Genomic DNA, 25,783 nt, shown 5'->3' with positions numbered 1-25,783 from the left:
CCGATTAAATCTAATTGCAAATCTTTACATGATTCACTCTCAGGGCAACATGAAATCCAATGCAAAATCAGATAATGCTTCCTTTCGTGTTTCATTTTCAATATTTTTTTTTAAACTTTAGTGTTTGACTTTAGTGAAGTACCCAGGAGCTGAGACATTTGTGATCTTCAATGCAGTTTCTAACAGGCACCTGCCTGGGTTTTATTATATCAGTATGCACACAAACAATATAATAAGAGGAAGGTAAAGAATATGGAGGAACTGAGCTTTTTAAACTCATAACATGGCTTGAAAGAAAATGAGGGAATAAGCAAAGTTACTTAAAGGTAACAAATATTCTTAGAACCTTGAAGGATCTGTCTGAAGAAAGGTCAATGCTTGCTATTTTGGCAACTACAAGAACCAAATATTTATTCTAAAATGGGCCAATGCAAATGACAATAGTTAACATTTCTGGTACTTTCTTTTTGCAGGTGTGATACTTTTACCCATCACAATCCTGGGGATGTTTCTAGGAGGCTTTCTGATCAAGAAATTCAAACTTCACCTAACTGAAATGACAAAGTTTGCAAGCATCACCTTTATAGTAGCATATTTGTTAAACCTCTTGTACTTTACATGCAGTTGTGAGGTGCTCCAGGTGGCTGGTTTGACAGCACCCTACTCTGGGTTTGTATCCCATTGGGTTTGTGCTGATTGTGTCATTTGTCGTGGTTGCTTCTTGTCTTGTGCTGAACATGTTGCACATACCTGTATTCTTCTACTCACACTCTTGTCTGGACTACAAACCTTCTACTCTAGGGAACATTTGGATTTGAATTTGGAGGAGTTCTGAATTGTGGCTGCTCTGTTGATTTATTATAGCATATTGTTATATCTTTTACATGAAGGAAGTATCTGTTATGTGGCTGTTTAAAGACAATGATTTTTCAATGAAACTGGCATGTACCAGGTCATCTGCTAGTATCAATCAGTGATGGTTTCAGCTACAGTAAAGCTACTGTGATTACATAATTGTACCTCTCCTTTGGTGGTGATGCACACAAGAAAACCCTAGATTTTGGGACAGACTTCTCAGTCTTATAATTTTCATATAAAAAAATGATACCTTGTGTTGGGGATCAGCAAAATTCTCCAATTTTGTTCTGAATTTTTTGTTTAAAATGGACATTTCTTTTTCTAAATTGTTGGATAGTGAGACTATACTTCTATATTCTAGCAAATTACTAATTAATAGAAAACCTATCACAAGGAATAGGAATTTTAATATTCTTTTTCAAAGTTTTAATTTAAAGCTGTTCTCCAGCTACCATATAGGAAGTAAAGAGTGTTGGAAGTGGCTTCCCTATGGTCCCCCAATGGCTTTTTGTCTAGACAAGACAATCTCCTAGATCAGTAGTTATCAACCAGCATAGGGAGTTACCAGTCTGCATTCATTTCTGGTTGCCAACCTGCCTGGGTCCGTTTTCTCAGCTGTGAGGTAGAAAGTGGTCATGACAAGAATGTGGGCAGCCCAAGCAAATGTTTCCCCCTCCCTTACCAGGACCATGGTCATGCCTTCTTGAGAGCATTTTGCTGACCCCAGAAGAGTGACACAATTGTGTACTGTTTAAATTTAGCTCAGTCAGGCCCAACAAATTTCAAGGGATTTTAAAGGATTAAACTGAATCCAGCAGGGCTTGCTAGATTTGCAGTTCAGACAGAAATTCAGCTCTTTGTTTTTTGAAACTGAGCCTGTGCTCATGGAAGTATGTAAGTTGTCTTGGCAAACCTGACACTCAGTTCACCATTCAGGTTAGTTACATAAATTATGTGAGAGGTTTGTGCAGTGGAGATAACTCTGGTTGAGGGCAACATCTGATACTGTAGAGTGAATTAAAAATAAGCAGAAACATGAAGACAGCAAATAATGAGTTTCTCCAGGAGAACTGAGAGAGGAGAACTTTGCATGTGCTACTATTCTTCTGGTTAAACAAGTCACATACTGTTTTACCTGTTTAGCAATTTGTAGTTTGAAGATGAGCAACAGCCTAACTAGCCTAACCCCCAGTTATTTTCCCTTCTAAAAGACTTAGAAGAAACGTAGCCCCTGTGAGGTGTGTTTTGGATTAAGAGGTGGGGAGGAAGAAAAGGCAAAATTTGAATGTTTTTCCCTTTAGATTGTGAGTGACTTCAAAGCAGTGATTTGCAGATGAGGGAATCCTAACACTTTTTGAAAGCTGAGCCCTGCTAATATACTCTCAGAGTCGCTGGCCACTTTTAAAATTAACTGCTTAGTTTAGCTCATTAGGGCCTTAATTTCATGTTTCCTACAGAAATGTTGGTAAAGGTGGAAACTATGAATGTCCATTATAATATACACCAAGAAATGAGATCTGATAAGAAATGGGGCTCAAGCCTGTTCCAGGTGCAGGGCTGCTGCTAAATTCTGTCAGAGCTGAGAAAGAAACAGCACTTCCCACTCAGGCTCGTGCAACTTTGACTGCCTCCAACAGGCTCTGATCCAGTGAAAAATATGTCAAGGAAATGTTGCTGCTATAACTGTGTGTAGTTTCATATCACCGCTTCCAGCACCCAGATACAGTGTGATACCTATTGCTAAGGAGATGCATGGCCGCTCTACATGTAATAGGAGATTTTAGGTATGATTTTCTTTTTCTTGGGTTGAGCTTTCAAATGAAGAATTAATACCAAATATTCCCTCCCAGCCAAGAATATTTAGTTGCCTTTTCAGCAACAATCCATAATCATGTGTGGAGAACAGTCCACAACACCTTATTAATGCTTGATGAAAAATCTCAAGAGAGCTTTGCTTTAGCTGAAACTAACAGTCTCCATACAATAACTTCAGTCTATTGGATGGTAGCAGATACCTGTCCATGTTGCTTTCTTCACTTTCTCCATATTTTTCCTGCCTACTCCCTGATATTTTGGTTGACTATATAATTAGACTAAATAATTATTTTCTTTATTTCTGTTTTCCTACAGATCAAAACATCTTTCTTCCCTCAAAACCAATTTAATGGCCAGTTGCAATGCTGACTGTGGCTGCAAGCTGGATCAGTGGGACCCTGTATGTGGGGATAATGGGATCACTTACATGACAGCCTGCTTTGCAGGATGTAAATCATCAACCGGGATGGGCAAGAATATGGTAAATATAGAGGTGGATAAACAATTATACATATAGCTAGATTTCTCCATCTGTTAACTTTTTGGCTTTGTGATTAAGAAATCCTGCAGACACAAAAGTCCATTCTGTAGGGTTTACCTTTGTAGTAGAGACTGAATGCAAAGTTGCTTGGAGGGTTTCTTAAAAAGTTGGGATGACATAAGTAAGATATTCAGGGGAGACATGACTTGACTTACATTTCTTGACTGCTTTTAATTTGGGTTTGTGTTTTTTTTTTGTAATTTATTTTCTTCTCAGCAAGATGACCATAAATTTGATGTTAAATTTCTCAGCAGATCTCTTACTGAGTAGGTACAAAACAGCTAAGAGTGGTTTGCTTTAAAAGAACTTTACTAGTCTGATTGTTATACTAGCAAAATCCCATTGTGTCAACTCACGTGCAGTAAAATTTTATGAAATTGTGAGTGCTGGTTTCAGAAATTGTTCCAGCTCATACTGCAATTGTCTGCTTGCCATGGCTCAGAAAAACAAATTGTAACTCTAAATCCTACAGCCAAGATTTATATTTATACATCTGGACATTTCATTCAGCAGCAAAGCCACTTCCAGGACTTGAAAAAATTCTACCTGAGCTAGACCATTAAAAATAGTAGGTTTGCAGAATGTGCAAGTGGCTTATCTTCTGGCAGAAGCAGAATTGTTTCCATGTAAAAACACTGGAAACAACAGGCAAATTTTTTCAGACTTCTATCCAAACATTCCAGCAGTATTTTTTTGCTTCACTTGAGGGAATTGGCTTTCCAACTCATGTGTCCTCCTGGCTTCAAAGGCTATGAAATGGCCCACTCTCAATCCAGTGCCAAATGCTGTTTTAGATACCTGATGATAGATATGCGTGATTGCTTTGTCAGATCCACTTCTATATTTGTATTTTTACTCACCTACTTCATAGGATTCCTGAACAGAATGGTTGGATAACAGTTCACATCTGAACTTTATACCTTTGATTCATTTTAAGTATACACAGAGCACCTTCTGTCCTAGCAATGTCATGGCTGAAACTAGAGCCACAGTTGCTTTGTGTCTCCAGAGCAGCTCAGAGTGGCAGCAGCATACCAATGAACTTGGCCATCAGTTTACAAGAATGATTAGAGAGGTTCTTTCAGTGTAAACAACAACCTGTCTATCACAGGGAGTGGAAAATCTAGTTACTAAAATAGTTCTGTGTCACTGAATACTGATTAAATAAATTATTCTCATCTTCTCCTTTCAGGTGTTTCACAATTGCAGCTGTGTGGAAGGACAAGGGCATGGACTTGGCAATTCCTCTGCCATTTTGGGACAATGCCAAAGAGAAAGCTGTACCAAAGCATTTCCCTATTTTTTAGCATTACAGACTGCATGTGCATTTATTTTAGCCTTAGGAGGCACTCCTACATACATGATTATGTTTAGGTGAAATATTTTACCTTACCTTGACCATGAAGCTGGGGGAGAGAGAAACAATATGGTTTCTCCTATTTAATTCCTATTCTGAGGAAGGGCATGCTGATGAAATTGGTGCCCTGAGTATTTGTCTGTACTCTGAAATCTATCTCTGATCAGAGGCACAGCCTGTCTACTAATTTAATTCAAAGTTAAAGCTGACAGATACTTTAGTGATCAAATGGGTGGGCCTCATGATGATCCTGAACAATAGTTTGCACTTTCAATGACAGGGAGATTTTTAACAGAGCAATGAACTTGAAATAAGATGCCTTACTAATCCATACCTGAGGTGACTATGCTATTCACATTACTCAAGAGAAAAACATTCACCTTTGTTAAGCCTGACTGCCTCAGAATGTTTTCTGTATTGTGAGAAGTCCGATACTCCCATTTTTTGTCAAGCCTTTATAAACAGAACTATGTCAGCAGCAACAATTTTTAACATTTTATTCCTTCAGTTGTAAAGCAGTACTGCTGTTTTACACCCAGAAGAAAATACAATGTTCTGTGCCTTGCACATGGAAGTTTCTTTCTACTCACACTCACGAGTGAACTGCGACACTCAGCAGTTCGTGTGACTAGATCCCCCCGTGCTAACCTGCTGATTCTTCTGCAATATTTCTAAGTGCAGCCATTCTTACCACATACCTGGATTATGGACAAGACTAACTTTGCTAGGCAAAGTTTTCAGAATGCTACAGAGTATAATGAGAAGGCTTTCACCTTAGTCCTGACGAGACAATACACTGATGTGTAAACTCTAGTTCAGGAAGCAGACTGGCCATAGACAGCAAACCTCCCTCCTGCCCCTCTGCCAGCTCAGTACTCCTTTCTGCTTACTGTGAATTCTTCCAGTTCATCTGATGGACACAGGCTGTTTTTCCACTGATAGCAATGAGGCACTTTTCTAGCCAGGTAACTCACATTTGCTGTCTCTCTCTAAAATGTTAGAGGCAGAGGTGGGTTTTACGCACATGTAGCTAGTAAGTACTGCACATCCTTGTTCCCTCAGTTCACCACTGCACAGCACAGCCCCTTTTAAAGCAATGCAGCTTCCTGGAGCATAAATTATGGACATTAAGTGCCTATCTTTGGTTGATTCACTTCAATTTTTCCATGCATTCTCTCCCAAAAGTCTTTACAATCCATTCTCCTTGGGTTCAAGGTCAGTTTCTGTAAATTGTCCCATTTGGTTCAATGAGAGTTCATCCACGGAAGTAAATAGGAGGCTCTGCATCTGAACTTTAACTTTGGTGAATGTTTCCCATTAGCATTTCAGTGGGCTATGCTAGGTAAGCCACAATACTTTTGCAATGGGGCACATGCAGATGTTCACAGAATGGCTATAGCTATTTTACTCTATTGTTCCCCAAAACAATTCACTATTTTCCTTTCCTTTTTAGATCTGTTTCACCAGACCTGAAATCCTTTGCTGTTGGGATTGAAACTTTAGTTGGTAGAGTACTAGGTAAAACTTAATTTCTTTGTGGGATTCAGGCAGGTAGCCAAAGAGAGAGAACAAAGCTAGCCAGCACAGTGTCTGCTCCAGATGAGAAAAGAAAATTTCCAAAAATCTTCTTTGCAAACAGACTCTGCATTTGGAGAAACTTGCTACATGTTTCCTGCTATGTAATTGCATATTATGCTTATCTCTTCAGGTTTTTTCCTATACTACAAAGGGATCAGTCAAAGGAAGGAAATGACACTGTACTTTTGAGTTGGCTTTTTTTTGATTCATGGACACAGCTACCTGAGCTTGATCAGTCTGCATATCCTTAACACCTATTCTCGCTTTTGCTGACCTTTTTTCACTTAGAGCTAACATGTATTCTGCCTATTATTTTCTTTCTTGTGTTTATCTGCAGCAAATAATTGTTACAGTCTTCAGGCATGTAGTCTGCACTTCCTCTAAGAAACCTTGCATTATCTTCACTTGCTTGCTGATTTTTGAGATCTTCCCCACAAAGACAGGACCAGCTAGTAGTTTGGCTCTCTCTCCTAATCTCTATATTTCAGCTGAGTACTGCAGAGAATCTATCTTATGCTCTTACAAAATAGTCTTCTTCATAAACCTGCACATTATCCCTGAAACAGCTACTGATTATATTAAAACATAAGGACTGTCTACAATTATTTTTTCAGTATTAGAAAAGTAATGCACTTATTACTCTGATTTTGAGCAAGTGCTTAATTTCAGCCCTCTGCGCTCAGCTAGCCATTTTTAATGACAAACTATTGTGTAATAGCTGCACAGATACATTAGTATACATAAATATTAATTTGTCCGTGGCACATAAAAATCCACACACACTGGGGATTGAAAAATAAATGTTGGTTATAGTATTTCTTTGAGCAACAGAAGTTTTAATTCTTACAAAAATACCTTTAAAGTAGAATTGATAACATTTCCCTCACTTAATATAATAATGCTATAATCTTTCATCCTTTCAAGTCCTTTTAGATAGTTGCTTAAATATCTTCACAAGTCTTGGAATCTCAAAGCTGGAGCTGGATGTTTAGTCCCATTTCATGCAGCCATCATTCAGAAACTCTGAGATTCATATCCTCATTTATTTACCATGATATTAAACTCTGAGATCTTAAATGTCTGAGATCTTGTAAGAAGAGTTTCCCTTGCAGGAGGACTTCCAGCCCCTATTTACTTTGGAGCCTTGATAGATGAGACATGCTTGAAATGGGGAATAAAAAGCTGTGGAGGATCTGGATCTTGCCGGGTATATGACACAAAAGCATTCAGGTAAGCTGAAATCTTCAGTAAGAGGTTGGGAATTTGCTTTCTGGGGCAGTTTCGTGCACCAATGAGCAAGGTACACTTTGCCATCACAATTTTCACTAGACTTATAGGGTACCAAAATCACCAAAACTCCTTATTTTGACTAGCCCCTAGTAGTCAAATAAGACAAATAATTTTTATTCAATCTGATGTATGACACTGCAGTACACTCCCTTACCTTGCCAGAATTAGTTCCTTTCTTGAAGCCTTAGTGCACTGAATATTTCTGTAACGCTTTGGCTTTGTGGGAGACTGAACAACTGTGGAGTAAGTATATTACTGAAGAGAGTCTTCCAACATCCCTCATTTCTCAGCTTCCTAATGTATAATACACCTTGCAAAATCTGTTTGGAGAAGGGACCCAAATGAGTCACCACTCATGGTGGTGCATGGAGAGCTATGGCCAGGAGCACTGCATGCTGCCAGTGAGGGGCTGGGTGAACACTGGGACAACAGATGAAGCTCTGGCTGGCACAGCTACTCCCATCTCAGCCCTAAAATACAGTCTGCTGCATGGGAGCTCTCTTCAAATAGGAGGCATCTCTGCTAGGAGTATAAGACCTGATTAGAACCTGCCTGGGGTGAAACGTAACGAGATGGTTTGCTTTCTGTCTGTTACTTCTCAACATGTGGAGTGATATTTGGCTGAGAAGATGGTTTTGCAGAAGTGTATTTGATATCTTAGTTGCAAATGGCAAGCTTTACTAACAGAAATATATTTTGTCACCTTTTTTTCTAGAAATGTCTATCTTGGCCTTATTGCAGGACTGCGGGCAGGGTGCTGTCTCTTATACCTAGTGCTGTCTGTTTTAATAATGAAACGCTTCAAATCAGATGGCAAAGAGATCACAGATGTTAAAAATACAGAAAGATCAACTAGTAAAGAACCAGCTACTGTCTACAAAAAGGATATTCTTCCTGGTGCAAGAACCTCAGAGGAGAGTGAGGAAACTTACATGTAAAAGAAGAAACAAGGTTGTTTCGTAACTCTACCTAAGCTTCAGTTTTTCTAAGCACAACAGGAGTCTAATTACTAAATTCAACAGTTAGTTTACAATTTGGGGGTTAAAACATAACTTTGAAACACTGCCTTTTAATTTGCTTTATCCTATCTTCTTCCTCTCCTCATCCGAAATAATCACGGCAAAATGTTTTCACTATTTCGGGGAACTCTCCCGTCCTTCTGCATTCAGTCCCCTTCTGGACCAACAGTAGGACTAGCCAAAACTTTTCAAGGGTCACAAATTTGATGGTGATTGAAAAATTATAAAGAAGAAATCCACGGTGAACTGCTTTTCCATGTTTTCACTGGCTTTATTTCAAGTCCTCTCGCTCTGTATTTAGTCTTACAGACTAAATGGCTAATTGAGCGACACTTGCCCAGTTGCTCTGATGGCCTTTGCTGTGGGGTTCATGACCACAGCTCCTAGTTCCAGACTGGGTCCCACAGCCCACGCTCAGGTGGGAGCCCCAGGGCCATCAGTGATCACCCTCAGAACAAGAATTGCACAGTGACTCTGGGGTTTGGCTTGAAGATATTAAACAATCAAAATGGATTGCAAACAACAGGAAGTGGTGTGATAATTTTGCAGCACATCTCAGTGTTGGGTTTGAGTGAAATTGCTCTGAACTGATGCAATAAAGTGATAGGTGTTTAAGTGTCTGATTTTTTGGGTGTGGGTGTTTGTGTGTGTGTGTTACATTTTCATCCTCGTGATCACTACATTTACACCACATGTATCTACATTTCCTTTCTTGTTTAAGGAACCTCCAGTAAGCCTTGAACTACAATGTGGAAAGCGAATTCACAGCTTTCCACAGAGAGCTAGGTCCAGAGACAAACTTTAATAAAGGAGTCCAGCAGTCATTACTGGGAAAAAAAAAAGTCTCTAAAAATGCATGACGTGTGGTATTTCATTGTAGGTTTTGTTGCTGACATCACAGCCTTTTAACTTTATTTTCTGAAGGGTAACTCTGCCCCCTGAAACCCTAAGTCTTTATAGCCTAAAGCTATAAAACAAACCTTCTTTTCTAATCTTAAACTTATTTGGGACATAGGAGAAAGCATTGCACTAAGATACAGAAAACCTACCACTCTTTAATCTGAAAAAGCAACAGATCAGAAGACTAAAGAAAGGGACTTTCAGTATTAAATGATCTTCTGACCCTTTTTCTACCATCTGCCCCATGTAGGTGCAAGAACAGGAGTGGGAAAAGGGTTGACATGGTACTCACTGAAAACAAATTCTTCATATCCTGACCTTGACGATGGAGTCGCTTGCTTTTTACTGGTAAAGACAGTGATAAGCATATTTTAGATACTGTCTTTTGCAATCACAGCTCTTATTATAAGCTGCCAGCAGATGTGAGGAAGTAGTATGTGTTATAAGGAACAGGAAAACTTCTCTAATACAGATTATACTAATAATTTGTCTAGGTCTAGACATAATCAAAGAAAAATTATTGTTCCAAAAACCCCAGGAATTTTACACAAAGAAAATAATGGTGCACCTTTTTCTTTCTGCAAAGTGTTTTAACATTGAACAAATATATTGGCAGTTCTAGAAGCACTTCTGCTCTGCACTAGGCATATAGACTCAGTCAGGTGACTCATACTAACATTATTTCCCTTCTACTTCTGTGGTTTGGGTATTTAATTCTGTACATTCTTATTTATATTACAGGTCTTTTGATGAAAACAGCTTTTGCTCCTATTGCTTGATTTTTCCCAGGAGGTAATGTGTTATCAAAGGAGCCTTGATAATTTATGTCAGAATATAAATTACATTCTGGCCAGATCTGATGATTCATTTCCTGCCATTTACCCCAGGTGCAACTTAGTAAAGTGAGCTTTTGCAGATAAATAAGACTTAACATCATTCTTCCTAACGGTCCTAAATCAATAATCATCATGATCATGAAATTATTTTCATTGAAAAAGACCTTTAAAATTGAGTCCAACTGTAAACCTGACATTGTAAAGTCCACCCCTAAACCCTGTCTCTAAGTACCACATTTACACACCTTTTAAATACCTCCAAGGGTGATGACTTAACCACTTTCCAGTGCAGCCAGTTTCAGTGCCTGACAACTCTTTCAGTGAAGAATTTTTTCCATATATCCAACCTAAACCTTCCCTGACACAACCTCCTTGCACGTAGTTGCAGAGAGCTGTAAGGTCTCCCTCAGCCTCATCTCCAAGCTAAACAACTCCACTTACCTCAGCTGCTCCTCTTAAGACTTGTGCTCTAGACTTTTTACCAGCTTTGTTGCTTTTTGGACACTCTCCAGCACTTCCATGTCCCTCTTGTAGCAAGGGGTCCAAAACTGAACACAGTATTTGAGGTGCAGCCACAGGTGGTATTAAAAATAACCCTCTGGCTCAGAATATACCACACTCCAAGGTTTTATCACTTACCTATGTTTTCAACATGTACTGTTGCTTGCCTGCAAGTCTAAGCACTCTCCTTAGCACTCAGAACAGCAAGTAAAAGTTCTTTCAAGGGAATAGTTTGCTCTTCAGTATGCAACTACCATAGAGTATAGGAAAATGTTAAATAGGTGGTCAATTGAATGGCATTTTCCAAAAATTGTATTGTCTCTCACAATAGAGGAGAAATAAGGACATTCTCCCTTTTGATTCCTCCTGCTGCAATGGCAAGGTTTCAACAAAATGAGAAGTGAAAAGGCCCTTGGGACTCTGTTGAGAGGCCTCATTTGACTGCAAAGCCACATTACTAATTCTAGTATCAACACTGGTGTCTGTACTGTGTGGTAGGGCAACGTGCAGCCATGTCAGCATGCTCAGAGCTAACCCTAACATCTCTGAGATCCATCACTTGGAAGATCTTCTGGGAAGAAAGGGAAACCTGTTGTATTCTAAGGTGGTAAGAGAAATTGTTAACCAAGAAAGGTACTTAAATTTGCAACTACACAAGGTCAGGCACACTTTTGAATAAAGATGACAAATCAGGTAGTCTAGGGATCATTGTAGACAACCTGGTGGGCCATAAATCATATCAGTTTCACTGAAACAAGTGAAGAAATTGCCAAACCAGTGATTTTTTTTATCAGACTGGGGGAGATTTAAGGCCATGAGCCTTGTGTTTACCTGACTCTTGTTTGAGGCAATCCAAAAGCCCTTTATTGGCATTATCAAAGTCCTTGTGTCAGAATAACTAAGGAAGATAGAACCTTATCCTAGAAGACAGTGCAGTTATTTGGCATTTCCGTACTTTTAGGTATATAATCAAGCAGACACAATGACCTATGACTACCTGTTCTTATGATATTTTCTAGTTGTTTATCAAAGAGAAAAATAACTCAGCAGCCCTAAACCCACTGTTATCTGCACACGTTAGGATCATGTACCCTACAGAGACAAAGCCCTCCTATGGGTTTTGTGTCCTTGTTACCAACAAGTGCTGTCTATCCTGGCACAAAAATAAATTGGGAATGGTGTACTAGCTGCTGCAGAACAAACAGAAAATACTTCAACCTGTCAAATTGAATTTGAAGAATTCCATATATTTTAGCAATGTAGAAGAAAGGTAACATCAGATTTAGTCTACCAATTTTTTCACCATGGAACATGTAATTTTCTTGCCTATGTCTTGTTTGGAATATGGCCAGAGTTCTTTCTAAGTGAAAGTGTTAATATAGGTCCAAATAATCTGATTTTCTCCAGTGCTACTTAATTATCTCACTTTCTATTTAATACATATTTTTTTCTGAGCTACTAAAATGCAACTAAATTCCAGTTCAAGTTGGTCAAGAATTAAAAACTTAAAAAATCTTGCTTAAAGGTGCACGTGAATTTTACAATCAGACAGACTCCTTCATGAGACCCCCTCTGTAGTAATGTGAAAGTGTTTTGCATTGGCAGAGACTTCTTTTTAGAAAAGGAAAATTATGTGTTTGTGTAGCCATGGGTGAGAAGAGTGGCCATAGGAAACACGCATTCATGCTGTATGTGTCATAAGGTGTGTGTCCATCTCTTTGTCCAGATCTACATTGTGGACAGAATGGCTTTGGGAGACTGTGAATACATTTCTTATCCATGCTTAAAAGTATTGATCTGCATATTCAAAAGAAAATAATTAACTTAGAGCGAGAGTTCTGTTTTTGGAGAGTTCTATTTTAGGTAATTTAGGTAACAATTTTGAGTTTAAAGGCCTTAATACCCATCGTTCAAAAAAAAAAAATAGTACTGGGCTCATTGAATAATGCATTTCTTGAAAATAAAATCAGGATATCTCAAAACCATTTAAACTTATAATGTTTAGGAATTTTAAAAGTTTCATTTTAGTTCCAGCACACAAACAGGTTCAACTTCTCTGAAGATAATACGTGTTTACCAATCCCTGACTGGATTTAATCTGGAAATACATGACCTTATTTTCCTCAGTAAAATGGCTAGATACAAAAAAAATGAGATTTACACTGCAGCAAAGATATGGTCACATCTGAGTGAACTTGACTGACTATATTAATCTGCTACCCATTACGTTGGTGAAGAAAATTTTGTATGGGCTGTACAAACTTGACTACAGTTTCTGGGAAAATGTTTTGACTGAAAGCAAGGCCCTGTGCTGAAAGCTGGAAGGCAAAGATTTGTTCATAACTACTGTCATTCAAAGCTAAACTAATTCAAGATAAACTTCCTCTGGGAGAGCTTTTATCTCGAGGCAAAAATTACTCTCGGGTCAAGAGATAAAAGGGCGGAGACTTCGGATAAAATCATGTTTCCAAACCACTTAAAAGCTGCAATCTTTTCCAGACATGGAAAGCTCATCCAGAATGAGCGAGCAACTCAATAACTATTAAAGAAGAAAATAACATTACAGTTTTTGGGGCTATGTATTTTTATAATAGAAAATATCTCCTGAAGCATTTCATTTCTTGTATGTTTACTGTGATGCAAGTCACACAAATGTTTTCAAAGCACTTGCATGGTCTGCTTCATTATTGAATGTGAGTTAAGATTTTTAGAGCTGGCATCCTTTGGGATTGCCATTATAAAGTTATTGCCATTATAAAGTAATTTGAAAGACAAAATTCTGTCTTAGAAGTGTTTTGGAAAATGTTATTTTATCTATCATTCCCAAGCTTGCATTTCTTGCCTAAAGAAATAAGACTGTAGCAGAGCAAGAAAGTAAATACAATCATCCCAGATGCTAAGGTACTCCTGCTCAACTTCTATGTGTTAAAAAAATGTCTACCTTGAGTTCATGTGTGAGGGCAACAGATCCTCTAGTAAACTTTTGGAAGATACAAAACATTTCTTCTTATGTCAGATCATTCAAGTGTTTACGTGTCATGTAATAGCTATAGCTCAGTTTTCCTCCATTCTCCTCTGAATAGATAGCATCGATGGAGACTAATCTAGTATCTGAATACACTGATGGAAACTGTAGTGGAAATACCATTATTTCTTTTTATCTGTAGATCCCAGCAGACACTGTCTGAGATAAAAACTGGAGACAGAAAGGAGCAAAAATAACTAGTGCTGGTCATTGAACTCCCACTGTAGATCGTAAGTTGCAGCAAGTTGGGAAGAGGTGATTGCAAGTAGGTGAGTAACTCCCTAGCAGGATTTTCTCCTTCTCCAATTTGAAATTGCACAGTGCAGGGAACCACTGCTGCATCAACACAAGCAAACTTAGATGTGCATGCAGTCCCTACCCAGAGGGACCCTCTTTGGATCAACTGGGCTGGGTTATTTTTGCTTTGTTAATGTCAGAAGGTGGACAGACAATTTAGTCTGGTTACTGTAATAAGTCCTGTTCCTTGTATTCCCATGTCTTTGTTCTTTTCCCTCTTAATTCAAATTGTAAAATAACACTGAAGAGCAGTCTTGCAAAGGCTTCCCATATGTATTCACTGCACTGTATTATAACTGTTTTCACCCATTAATCTGTTTTAAGAGAGGAAATAATTTAGGTCATATATTGATTTGACAGATTTTTATTCTGATTTTGAACGTTTGCCCATATATCAGTGCACCCATCCATGAATACCTGTTGATAAGGCAGTTTCCTTCTGCAGTTTTACATTTGTTGAAACCTTCAGTCTTCTTGAAATTTCTTAGTAACAACAGGAGTCTACTAGTTCTAATGCATTGTCTGCTATTGCTTTTCAGTGAATGTCAATGTTTGCATTTATTGCAAGTTCAAATTGATTGCAAGCTAGCAAAGTGCATCCCTTGTTAAGTAGCATCAGCATTGTCATTATCTCTGTATCTTCTAGACCTGTTAATATTTGGATGACCTTATGAACTAGCTGTTCAACTTCTTATAGCCCTGGAGGATTTGTCAAACAGGGCTGGAATGAGGGCAGTTATGAAGCTTGGATGGGAAAAGCATTACTTACCCTCCAAAATACTTATTTTCAACCAACTCAATGCATTCCTAAAGTCAATGAAAATAACAAGTAACTTTAAATCCCATGTATTATAATAAGGATTAAAAAAAGACTAGTGGGCTGAAATTAATGATGATTCAGAAATTAATCAGCTATTGAACTCTTATTCAAAATCTGTTTTCAAGAAGAAGAAGAAAAAATAAAAATAAAAATGAATAATTGGAAACTAAGGAGCTTTTGCAAGTGTGAAAGTAAGGAATTCCAGAAAGCATGCATGAAAGACAAAAACTTTTTACGCACACTGTTTGCCAAGAAACCTCACCTATCCAGGATGAAAAAAATAAGAAAATGCATGAAGAATACCAAGCCCTTACACACACACACACACCCCCACACACCCCACCCACGTTACTGCAACATCTTCAAGTTTTGTGCGTCATAAACTGTGCCTCTCTGGGTTTAGAGACATTGCTCCTGATGTTCAAAACTTCAGTATGTAAAGGGGGGCACCTGAAGGAAATCAGCCTGCCTTTCCAAAGACTTAAGCAAAGGGAGCTCAGGGTATATTTACAGCAGTGGATAAAAAAGTAGTTGTAGGCACTTAATTTTACTTCATATGGCTGCAGTGACAGATCATTGCTGAAACACATTCAAGCACATCTTTTCCCTGAGCAGCAGTTCTCCCCTCAAAAATTGCAATACAATCTTTTAATTGCAGAATTGCACTTTGAGATGAAATAATTTGTCCTCTTTACTCTGCTGCCACCATAGATCCATGACCTACAGCTGCAGCTTTTTAGTGACAGAGGGATTACCACAATTTTTTCAAGGCTGGCAGCAAACCAAAGTCTTGCTCACTTTCTCTCTTTGTTGCTTGTAGGGTGATGAGCTGAGGTGGCACCCAAAGGCAGCTGGGCTTTGCGCCCTGGCTCTGGCTGGAAACATCTTCTCCAAAAGAAAGGGGAAAAACCTCTGAAGAAGCAGGTTTTCACCTTCTGGTGTCAGCTTTCCTCTCTGTTCAAAAAGGCCAGTACATTCACTCCTCCGTGAATCCATGAGCCTGGAGTAATAGCTTCCTTAATCTGCCACAGGCTGTAACACTTTTTTTTTGCTGGCATTGTTGTTTCCTTGTGTGTATTTCTCATAATCTGTTGTTATCTGGAATTAGCTCTTGTTTTCATTTAAAACTGGTACGTTTTGTCACAAAAAATATGCTTTCAGAAATAAACAGATTTTTTATTAAAAACAACTCACCCAAACCCCTGGCTTTTAAGAAACCATAGGAAATTATGTATGCACGAAGATTTGTTAAGAGAGTACCATCTGCACAAAGCAGCTGAAAGACAAACAGTACTAGACAGATGCAATTACTTTCCCTGCCAAAACTAACTCCCAAATTCAGCAGTTAGGTAAGGTGGTTCATTCCTTTAGGTCCCACAGGTCATTCTTATGGCTGCATCTGGATATGTTAAAGCATTTGCAAATGGAATTGTAGGACAAGACCACATCAGTTTTGCTAGGTGGGGAATCTCTGCCTCCAGTAAATATCACTTCCTTTTTGAAAAGAAGTCCCATTCTCCTCCCTTCAGCTGCTGCAATCACTAGTAAGTGACTGTCATGACAGGCAAAACTTATTTCAGAACAACTCAGCATTTTATTCTGTGAACTTTATTTTTCATCTAACATGTCTATTAACCATATCCCACTGAGCCTTTAGCATTTATTTTAAAGTATAAACTGGAGAATTCAATTCCTGCTGTGAAACGCTTTGCAAGTACATATCTTTTTATTTAAAGTAAAAAAAAAATGTTGTCAAGCTCTGAGTGAGCAAATACGATGAGCACAAACCAGCAAATGCACAAAAGCAACTTCGAATATATGAGTGAAAGACTTAAGAAAATTTTAAGATGCATGAAAGCACAGATGAGTGTTTTGCCTGCCTGCTGATGAACTTCTCCCAGAACGCTAAAGGCTGAACGCGACGCTATGTAGAGTATTTGCGGTAGTTACAGGGGTAATGTTATTGCTTGAGTGTCCTCTGCTGGACAGGATTTGGCATAGCAATAGAACCACCACCATATTATGGATGCTTTTTGCTTCGAAAACATCACTACGAAATTCAGAATATTTCTTATGTTTCATAGCCACTTGACGAAAACAAAACAAAAGAAAAAGTTTAAAGTGAAATGCTAAAACTGTGAGATTTAAAAATCCCAAACAGTTCTTTTATGAAAAATTCTTTGTTTTTAACTAAGACAAAAAGCTCCTTGGATGGAAAATTGTTGCAATAATTCGCTTAGGAAGGGTGGGAACATTTAGTTTAAAGGCTTTGGTTTTACTGTGAGTTCTGATTGAATTTGATGAAATCAGAAAGCTGCTGTTAGCCTAGACTTGTCATTCCTGTGGCAGTTTGCCACAGGGATCTGTGTAACTGTGTCACCAGCATGTTTTGTGGGCCTTTGCTATGTGGCTGTTCTGCCAGCAGTCATCTTTGGTCCCTTTAAAAACTGCAGGCTGGGTCTATAGGAAATGCTAAGGGATATTTCCTTTATCTGTTGAGAGTTTGGTTCAGTTCATGTAACGTCTGTCTGTTATTGGTAACCAGGTACACTTAAGGCACTTTCATACTTACATGTTAGTTTTTCTTGTTGATCACAGGTTTGCTATTAGTTTTACTTTCTAAACAGTGTTATTATTTATTATTTAGTTATTCACTACATTGTGAAAGCTGTATCTAAAATAAGATGTCCAGATTCACATGACACCAATGGCTTTCTAAATACATGATTCATTCTCTGCATCAGTAGAACCTGGCAAACGTTCTTTGTTCTCACAATTACCATCTCTGTTCATAGGAGTATCCTCTCTTCCTCCATTCTCTACAGGCCTGGAGTCCTTATTTTGAAAGTGTTTCTTTACTAATATATAAAACACTATTGCAATCAAGTAGGCAGGACCTCTCAACACTGCTGACAATCCAAGGTAGACATACCTGTGGGGTAGAGCATAGGAGATAGTGCCAGGTATTGAAGTTTTCAAAGACACTTAAGAAAATTACTTTCATAGCTTTTTAGGATCACAGACCTACACCCAAAAAACATTTTGAAAAACAATACAAGTTATTTCTTGTGAATGCTACCACAAACTGCACATTTTTATTTTTAAAAACTTCCATTAAAGAACTGCTAATATTATCTTAGGAATATAGTTACAGAGCATAACTTCTATCATATTCCCTTTGTTTCTGAAGATTTTTTGTTACTTTAAGGCCTTAGCTTTTCAGGGATATTGTATGTAGAAATAAAAAACACATCAGAAGTGGCCAAGGTCTGGGTGAAACAGAAAAATGTCTGAAATACTCCTCCTGGAAATGGATAGTGTCACTGTTTAACCAGTAACTTCAGCTACTCAGTATGATTTTCTTTCATTTATTTTCCTCTCAAATGTGGCCAATACACAAAGTTACTATTTTTGCCAGTATGAACAAACTACCTGCAAATTAGGTAAATCTGGGTAATTTTCCTCTTGATAGTAAATAATACAATCCTAGGTCTTTTAAATTAACTCAAAGGATAATAATTTATTCCAGACATCTCTGTAATTGATATTAAATTATTTTTGCACAACATAAAAGCATACCAAAAAACCCCAAGAGTTTTAGATTTGATCTGAAGATTTCTCAAAGTCAGAAATTCTGTATTGACATGAGTCCAGAGTTAGTATTTGACCATTATTTTTGATCAGTGGCCTCTCACACTACAGTATAACAGAAAAAGCATGTCTGTCTGTAGAGAAGAAATGCATGAGGCTTTTTTGTGCTCTAATTTTCCTTACCTGTATGCATTGGAGTCATATAACCTGCAAGCCCCTCGCTGCCCACAGCTTGTGCTTCCCCATTTCAAGCAGGTCTTGTCTATCAGTGCACCGTAATAAACTGGTGCTGGAATCCCAGCTGTGAGGAAGCAAGCAAAAGTATCACAAACTATCAGAGGAAAAGACATCTCTTTAGAAATCAGCTTTATAATTTCTTAGTGGCAATTTACATCCTTCAATAGTGGGAATAGGTGGATTGGACTGTGGGGAGTTTTTTCCTTTCCTTTATCAGCCTAACAATAAACTGGGACACTCTCTGTGTTTTGAGGATCATCCATCCCCAGGAAATGTGGACTGAAGGGTTTGGCCAGGCTTGTAGTCATGTACATTGGTTTCTCAAGTGCAGCCCTGAGAGCCACCACTGGATCCCAGTGCATGCTAAGACCCTGCAAGGGAGAACTGGACTGGCAACTCATTTGGAGCACAAAACTGATGCAGAGTTCACCCTTCTATGCAAAATGCATAGCCTTAACTATACACACTGGCTGGTAAGTCACTTCTGCCTGAATGAAGGTAAAGCAATTGCAATTGAAGTCCTTAGTGTGACTTGGCCAGGTACGAGCTTATGCTTCACGGCAAAACATGACAGGTACGGGACAAAATCCTAGCCTTGGTCAAATATAGGTATTAACTTCAGAGGAATCCAGGTTTCTGTGTATAGGACCATGTTTGTTCCTACAGGAACATTCTGTGTTCTTATATAAAGGAAATTATTTTGTAAAAGCAGGTATACACTAAACTTGTTCTACTCTGGGACTCTTGTGAGAGTCTGAGACAGTAATCTGTCTATAAAGGCCATATATTATTATGATAATCAGTGTTGTAATCAGGAAGTCAGGGTATGATGGGACAAATGCTCACTTTGAATGTTCCCTAGGGAACGAAGGTACATGCCAGCTTTTTTAATCAATGAGAGTGGTTCTAACCCTTCTTGCAGTGAAAGGAACATGCTGGCTCAATGTGCTAAAGCAGAAGCCTACAGAAAGGGGGCAGTTCTTTTTTCATAATGCTTTCTTTCTTTTTTCTACTTTTTTCCCCCATGGCCAAAAGATCTCCAAGAACCATCCCCAGGAAATGTGGACTGAAGGGTTTGGCCAGGCTTGTAGTCATGTACATTGGTTTCTCAAGTGCAGCCCTGAGAGCCACCACTGGATCCCAGTGCATGCTAAGACCCTGCAAGGGAGAACTGGACTGGCAACTCATTTGGAGCACAAAACTGATGCAGAGTTCACCCTTCTATGCAAAATGCATAGCCTTAACTATACACACTGGCTGGTAAGTCACTTCTGCCTGAATGAAGGTAAAGCAATTGAAGTCCTTAGTGTGACTTGGCCAGGTACGAGATTATGCTTCACGGCAAAACATGACAGGTACGGGACAAAATCCTAGCCTTGGTCAAATATAGGTATTAACTTCAGAGGAATCCAGGTTTCTGTGTATAGGACCATGTTTGTTCCTACAGGAACATTCTGTGTTCTTATATAAAGGAAATTATTTTGTAAAAGCAGGTATACACTAAACTTGTTCTACTCTGGGACTCTTGTGAGAGTCTGAGACAGTAATCTGTCTATAAAGGCCATATATTATTATGATAATCAGTGTTGTAATCAGGAAGTCAGGGTATGATGGGACAAATGCTCACTTTGAATGTTCCCTAGGGAACGAAGGTACATGCCGGCTTTTTTAATCAATGAGAGTGGTTCTAACCCTTCTTGCAGTGAAAGGAACATGCTGGCTCAATGTGCTAAAGCAGAAGCCTACAGAAAGGGGGCAGTTCTTTTTTCATAATGCTTTCTTTCTTTTTTCTACTTTTTTCCCCCATGGCCAAAAGATCTCCAAGAATCCCATTGGCATTGCTTGTACTGAAAATTCTGCCACTTCATTATGTGATAAGAAAAGCAGAAAACAGAGTTTTTATACACTGTCCTATCTGAAAATGTCCCATCACAATCCTGAGTAGAGACTACAGCCCTAATCTAGCTCTGATTGTACACCTTTGTAAGCAGCTGGTGATTTTTTAGGCTTCATAGAAAACCCGTGTGGCTTGTCTCTTCTCAGATATTTTTTCTAGCAGTTCTGAAATGCAGGCATTTCTATTCCACTGACAAAGAGAACAAAAGGAAACAGAGAGGTGTTTTCCTTCCTGCCTATGTGTCTTAATCAACCATCTCATTAGCAACTCTCAAATAAAAAAGGGGAAAAAACAGCTTTACAGCACACTTAAAGGGAATTGAAATCTAAGATGTCATCTCCCAGGAAAGTGGAGTTTCAACATGAAGTTTCAACTATACTGCTATGAGTAGAGTTGTAGTACTGATCAATAAAGTCCTACTAGATCATATCTTTTCAGTCTTTCTTGCAACATTGTGCCTTAGTGAGCCATTGGTTCAATCATAAGTTTGAAACCTTGTAGTGTTGTTTAGAAATTCAAGGTAATACTTCAATTTTTCATAGGAATTCTTCCCATTTTGGAACACCAGGCTCCCAGACTGCAACACAATTTAAACAACAGGTCAGAGATTTTCAGAATTGAATGAATATTGGACCTTCAGGAAAAAAAAAACCAAAACAAACCACAACAACAAACCAACCAAAACCAAACAGCATTTTCAATAACAGCTCAAGATCCAACATCTATTGCAGAAACATCTGGTTTACAAGTGGTAGTTGCATTTTAAATCCATACAAGCAAGCATCTCAGTCAAAATTACTTATCTTACCTAGCACTCTCATAACGAGCATGTATAGACCAACTGCAAGAGATTTCAACTCTGCGTGAACGCATCTGAAAGAAAAAGGGGCACGTATGAAATGTATGCTTACCTAGTGCTTAGGCATGCCTATTCAAGTGCTGTTAATTGCCCTGAATTTAGTACTCTTAAACACAGATGGTCAGGCTTTGAAATCAGAGTGCTTCCTATGTCTGCTGCAAATAAATTAAGTGGTATGAAAAATGTGGATTAGTCTACTGTTTTCCATCACATAGCTCATGAGAAGTCAATTCAGTAACCATAAAGTAAAATTTTAAAGTCCTAATCACAGTCTATCTGAATATTATTGAAATGGGCTCTCCAACTGCCTTAACTCTCTGGAATACATTTTCCTTACTTGATGGGATATACCTTACTCCCTTGATGGGAAATATCATATTACCCTATGACAACAATATTGCAAGTGACTGCATTAGTGTGGCATCTTTTTGTTCTCAAATGACACTCCTCTGTACAATGCCACATCTTGAAGTACACAAATCTATCTGGCAACATGCTCATTTGTTTCATGGGGAACCACACCCCAAGCATCAAAATGAGCACTAATCTTGAATCCATGATATACCCAGCCTCCCCCATCTCCCTACAAATATTGACATGATCAACACTTGGAAAGACATCTCACAGAGATAAGGAAGGGAAGGGAGTTGGCATTCTGTTTTCTGTACTCATTTAGGATGACATAATGCCCTTAGGACTACCATTAAATTTGCCACTGATGTATTTTTCTACTGAGTGAGGTTTCTCTTGAGCTTAGTGAAAAGTATGTGCTAAATTGTACACATAGCTCCAAATCACCTCCTGGTACACTTGCACCTGTGTACCTCAACAGACATGAACACAGGAGTCTCAGACTGAGTCCTCAGATGTCCTGAATTTCCAGACAAGTGGTAACCACAATCTGTTAAGGCAGCCCCTTATCCAGAAATCCTGACAAATATATGGCATTTTCAAAATCCATACAGGCAGGGTATCCAAGCAGAGAAAGAGGACATTCTGGAACACCTGGGCATGTGACAGGCATAAAAGAAACCAGTTTGGAGTAGTTGGAAGCAACACACTAAAACTGACTTATAGACAGCAACAAAGTGAGGTTAGATGCTAAAACAGCTACAAACAAATGGGAAATGACAAAACTCATTAAAGAAAGCATGTTATACTGCAAGAGAGTCTTCTTTTCCTAAGGGAAATAGTGAAACCTAAACATAATTTTGATCCTCTTATTGGAAAGTCTCAATCTTTGATGAACCGTTAGTTTTACTTACCTAAACATAATTACATATGATGGGGTGCCTCCCAAGGCATAAAAAAAGCCACCTATGACTTGTATCACTGTATAATAAATGAACTTCTTTGAACAATCCTCACTTTTTGGACATTGCCCCAAGGTGGCAGAGTTATTTCCTGTCCATGAACTGGCTTCAAGACAACTGCAGTTACGGAAAACCTGGAAGACACAAAGCAGATCTGGTAGGGCACTGCTCACATTATGGGGAATCCTGCCTTCAGACACAGGCAGGGCCCTGAAGCCTTTCTAAGCATTCCACTCCTATTTAATTTCATTTCCTTTCTTGAAGCAATGGCCAGCAGCTTCTTCTTTTCTTTCCCACAAACAGTGCTCAGTCTCAGAAGAGACGATCCATGACAGCAGCCCTTTTTGGAGGATGTTTGGATTACCTGCAGGACCTGTGAGGCTGGCCTCAGCTTTTGTATCCCTGAAGGGCAAAGGGGAAAATCGAGACTCAGCAATCAGTGCTTTTTGGTGCTAATTGACACCACATGGTAGCTGACTTGTCTCTGTGAAAAAAAACCTGGATCACAGGTCCCTCTCTGCTAACACTAATCCACCAGGTACTTCACAGCTGTAAGCAGCAGCTGCCTGTCAAGACACAGCTCATGTGGAGCCCTGTAGATCAGCTGAAGGCATACTGATAGCTTAGAATAAATAGTTTCTAACCAGGGCTTAAGTGGCTTGAGGATGTGCTGAGGTAAGGGGAACTCTGGGCCACAAACCTTAACCTCTATAGAGATAGACTTGTGTGGGAGGCAGCAGCCTCATAGCAGCAGACAGTGCTGAGCCCTTCTTCCCTGCCTCCCACCTTACGATTTTAAGGAAATAATGTCTTTTTGAGAATGACTGTAGACAGTAGAGAAACCAGCCACGAAGAAAAATCTGTAGGAGAGAAAATTATCTTAGTGCAAGAAACAGGTCCAGACCATGTGTCTTCTCAGTGATCATCTGACATCAGAAAACATGCGAAAAACATACTGTGATGAAAGTTTATACCCATGGACTGGAGCTGCCTCTCTGGGACTTTATGCATTATCCCCATCATTCCATGTGGAACAGGAATCAGTCAGCTGAAAACTAAGCAATATCCTGCCATCCCAGAGTCTCACAGGGAGGAAACAAGCTGCCTCTCTTCCAATAATTCTTCGTATTTAGCCATTAATGATCAGTAGCAGAGTAGATCCTGTGCTATCTCAGTGTACTTCCACTGCTGGCTAAAACCTCAGGACAGCCAACATTAGGTTTATGAGAGGCAAGCCCTGGACAACCTTCAGGGAACATAAAACCACTTAGCTTTATTTGTTTTCTCCTCTTGTTTTCAATCAACAAAAGATGAAGATTAATATCTACATGGAGCTAGGGGGTTTTGCTTAATATGTGTTATCTCAAAGAAATCTCTATGTCTCTGTGCTGTTTGTAGCCAGAAATCATAACTACTTTACTGGCTGGTCCTTGATAACCTTGGTTTTCCTTAAATCCATTATACTACTAAATCCCTAATGTTACATGGAAAATAAGTTAGTAAAAAACCTCAGAGACTGGAAAAGGGTCTTACCATGTTCCTTCCATGTCCCACTGAAGTCTTGCACCCAGCTAGACATGCTGAAACGTATGTGATTCCGTTGTCTCCACACACAGGGTCCCACACATTGGAGGCACATTTGCAATCAGAGTTGCACTCAGAAAATATGGAATTTTCATTGTATGGAATGGGTTTGCTTGGAATTTAAGATCAGATAGGTGTAAGAAAATTTTAATTCAATGCTAAGGTCAGTGTAGTCCCTTCTGTGTGACATTGTTGCTGTCCTGAAACCCACCTCATATGCCCAGTACATATGTTTTCATAGCTGGGTCTCTCCAGTGTCATCTGCCTGTTTGAGATTCCATCCTACTGGCACTAATACTAAAGCATTTACTAGATTATAAAGAATTTAAAACAAATGATGATGTTGCTACTGTTTTTAGCTGCCAGGTGTAGAGAGAAAAGAATGAGGGAAAGCTGAAAGGCTTTGAGATCGCAGCGAGGCTCCCCCTAACTGAAGGTAAAACTAGCAACAGCTAAAACAGTCTTATCAAGTACATCTGTAGCTGTTGATAAAAATTATTTCCCAGTCTTGATAGTAAAAAATAGTCCTTTCCTGAAGCCTATTGAGATCTGTAACAAAGACAAATGTCTTTGCTCATCTTCTCTTTTCTGGGTTAATTAAGCTTATGTGCTTGCCATGCATGTCTTTCATCTCAGTGCTTACTAAGCATATTCTCTGCTCCTCCAACGCATTGCAGAGTATACAACAAGCAACAATTAGCCCTCAGCTTCCTACAGATACAAACATCCTTGGCATCCTGCTTGTCCAATTCTACTTTTTCAGCTATGAACCAGTGTGGCTTGATAAATTGACTGTAGTGACAAAATATTGAACTGTGGGTAAATCTTCAGGGAGGTGCAAACAGGTTCACAGTAGCCATGAGGGACTTTGGGCAGTGACAACCTGTATGCTAGTGTGGTCACTGGGCCCCTTGGACAGCCAGATCCTGGCACACATCCCCTCTACTGGTGTCTGCATTCATTCCAAGAAAAAATGACAGCCTGTAAGTTTTAAACCCTGGTTCTCTCCTGAGAGAGGGAGCCTCTCTGGTAAGCATAAAAGCTTCATTCTGATTTACAGCAGGCTGAGGGTTTAGCAGTCATTCCATCTCTGTGCAGGAGAGGCTACCAATGCTCTCTGTTACATCTGCTTGACCCTTTTACTGAATACACTTTGCTAGAATACTGTTTTTTGGTGTAGAGATGCTTTTGGTGTGTGAAACAGCAATAAGACCCTCCACACTGCCAAACCTCCCACATCCTTAATGATGCAATTTTGCTAATGTATTTCTAATTAATCTTTAACCAACGCTGTACTTTGGTAGACTCTGCTGACCAAGAAAAAACCTATCACAGTGACGTGTAGTAGTGCATACAAAAGCATGTTCCTCTTTTAGCCTTGGTGCTACAGGATATTTTTTAACTATTGCTGCTATAGAAAAAAATGTACTCTTCTTCATTTCATACTCACCCTTCATAGGATACT

General features: G+C 39.0%; 2 protein-coding genes across 2 annotated transcripts in view; one reads left to right on the top strand and one right to left on the bottom strand.

Moving 5' to 3' along the window:
- Nucleotides 1-8,377, top strand: part of LOC104393451 (solute carrier organic anion transporter family member 1C1-like) — a 19,192-nt gene extending 10,815 nt beyond the window's left edge. Inside the window, exons 9-14 of the mRNA XM_010002948.1 lie at nt 474-669; nt 2,989-3,154; nt 4,407-4,588; nt 6,025-6,089; nt 7,262-7,379; nt 8,155-8,377. Of these exons, the coding sequence (XP_010001250.1) occupies nt 474-669; nt 2,989-3,154; nt 4,407-4,588; nt 6,025-6,089; nt 7,262-7,379; nt 8,155-8,377 (950 nt within the window). The remainder of the gene's footprint in view (nt 1-473; nt 670-2,988; nt 3,155-4,406; nt 4,589-6,024; nt 6,090-7,261; nt 7,380-8,154) is intronic.
- Nucleotides 8,378-17,552: 9,175 nt separating this feature from the next.
- LOC104393505 (solute carrier organic anion transporter family member 1B3-like) overlaps nt 17,553-25,783 on the bottom strand; it is a 17,764-nt gene continuing 9,533 nt past the window's right edge. The window contains exons 10-15 of the mRNA XM_010003008.1: nt 25,170-25,270; nt 24,268-24,430; nt 22,687-22,868; nt 21,371-21,435; nt 18,612-18,729; nt 17,553-17,769 (exon numbers count right to left, since the gene is read on the bottom strand). Coding sequence (XP_010001310.1) covers nt 17,553-17,769; nt 18,612-18,729; nt 21,371-21,435; nt 22,687-22,868; nt 24,268-24,430; nt 25,170-25,270 — 846 coding nt within the window. The remainder of the gene's footprint in view (nt 17,770-18,611; nt 18,730-21,370; nt 21,436-22,686; nt 22,869-24,267; nt 24,431-25,169; nt 25,271-25,783) is intronic.

This window comes from Chaetura pelagica, unplaced genomic scaffold, assembly GCF_000747805.2.
Source record: "Chaetura pelagica isolate M959 unplaced genomic scaffold, ChaPel_1.0 scaffold117, whole genome shotgun sequence".
Taxonomy (NCBI): Eukaryota; Metazoa; Chordata; class Aves; order Apodiformes; family Apodidae; genus Chaetura; species Chaetura pelagica.
This window is presented reverse-complemented; position numbering and strand designations above follow the sequence as displayed.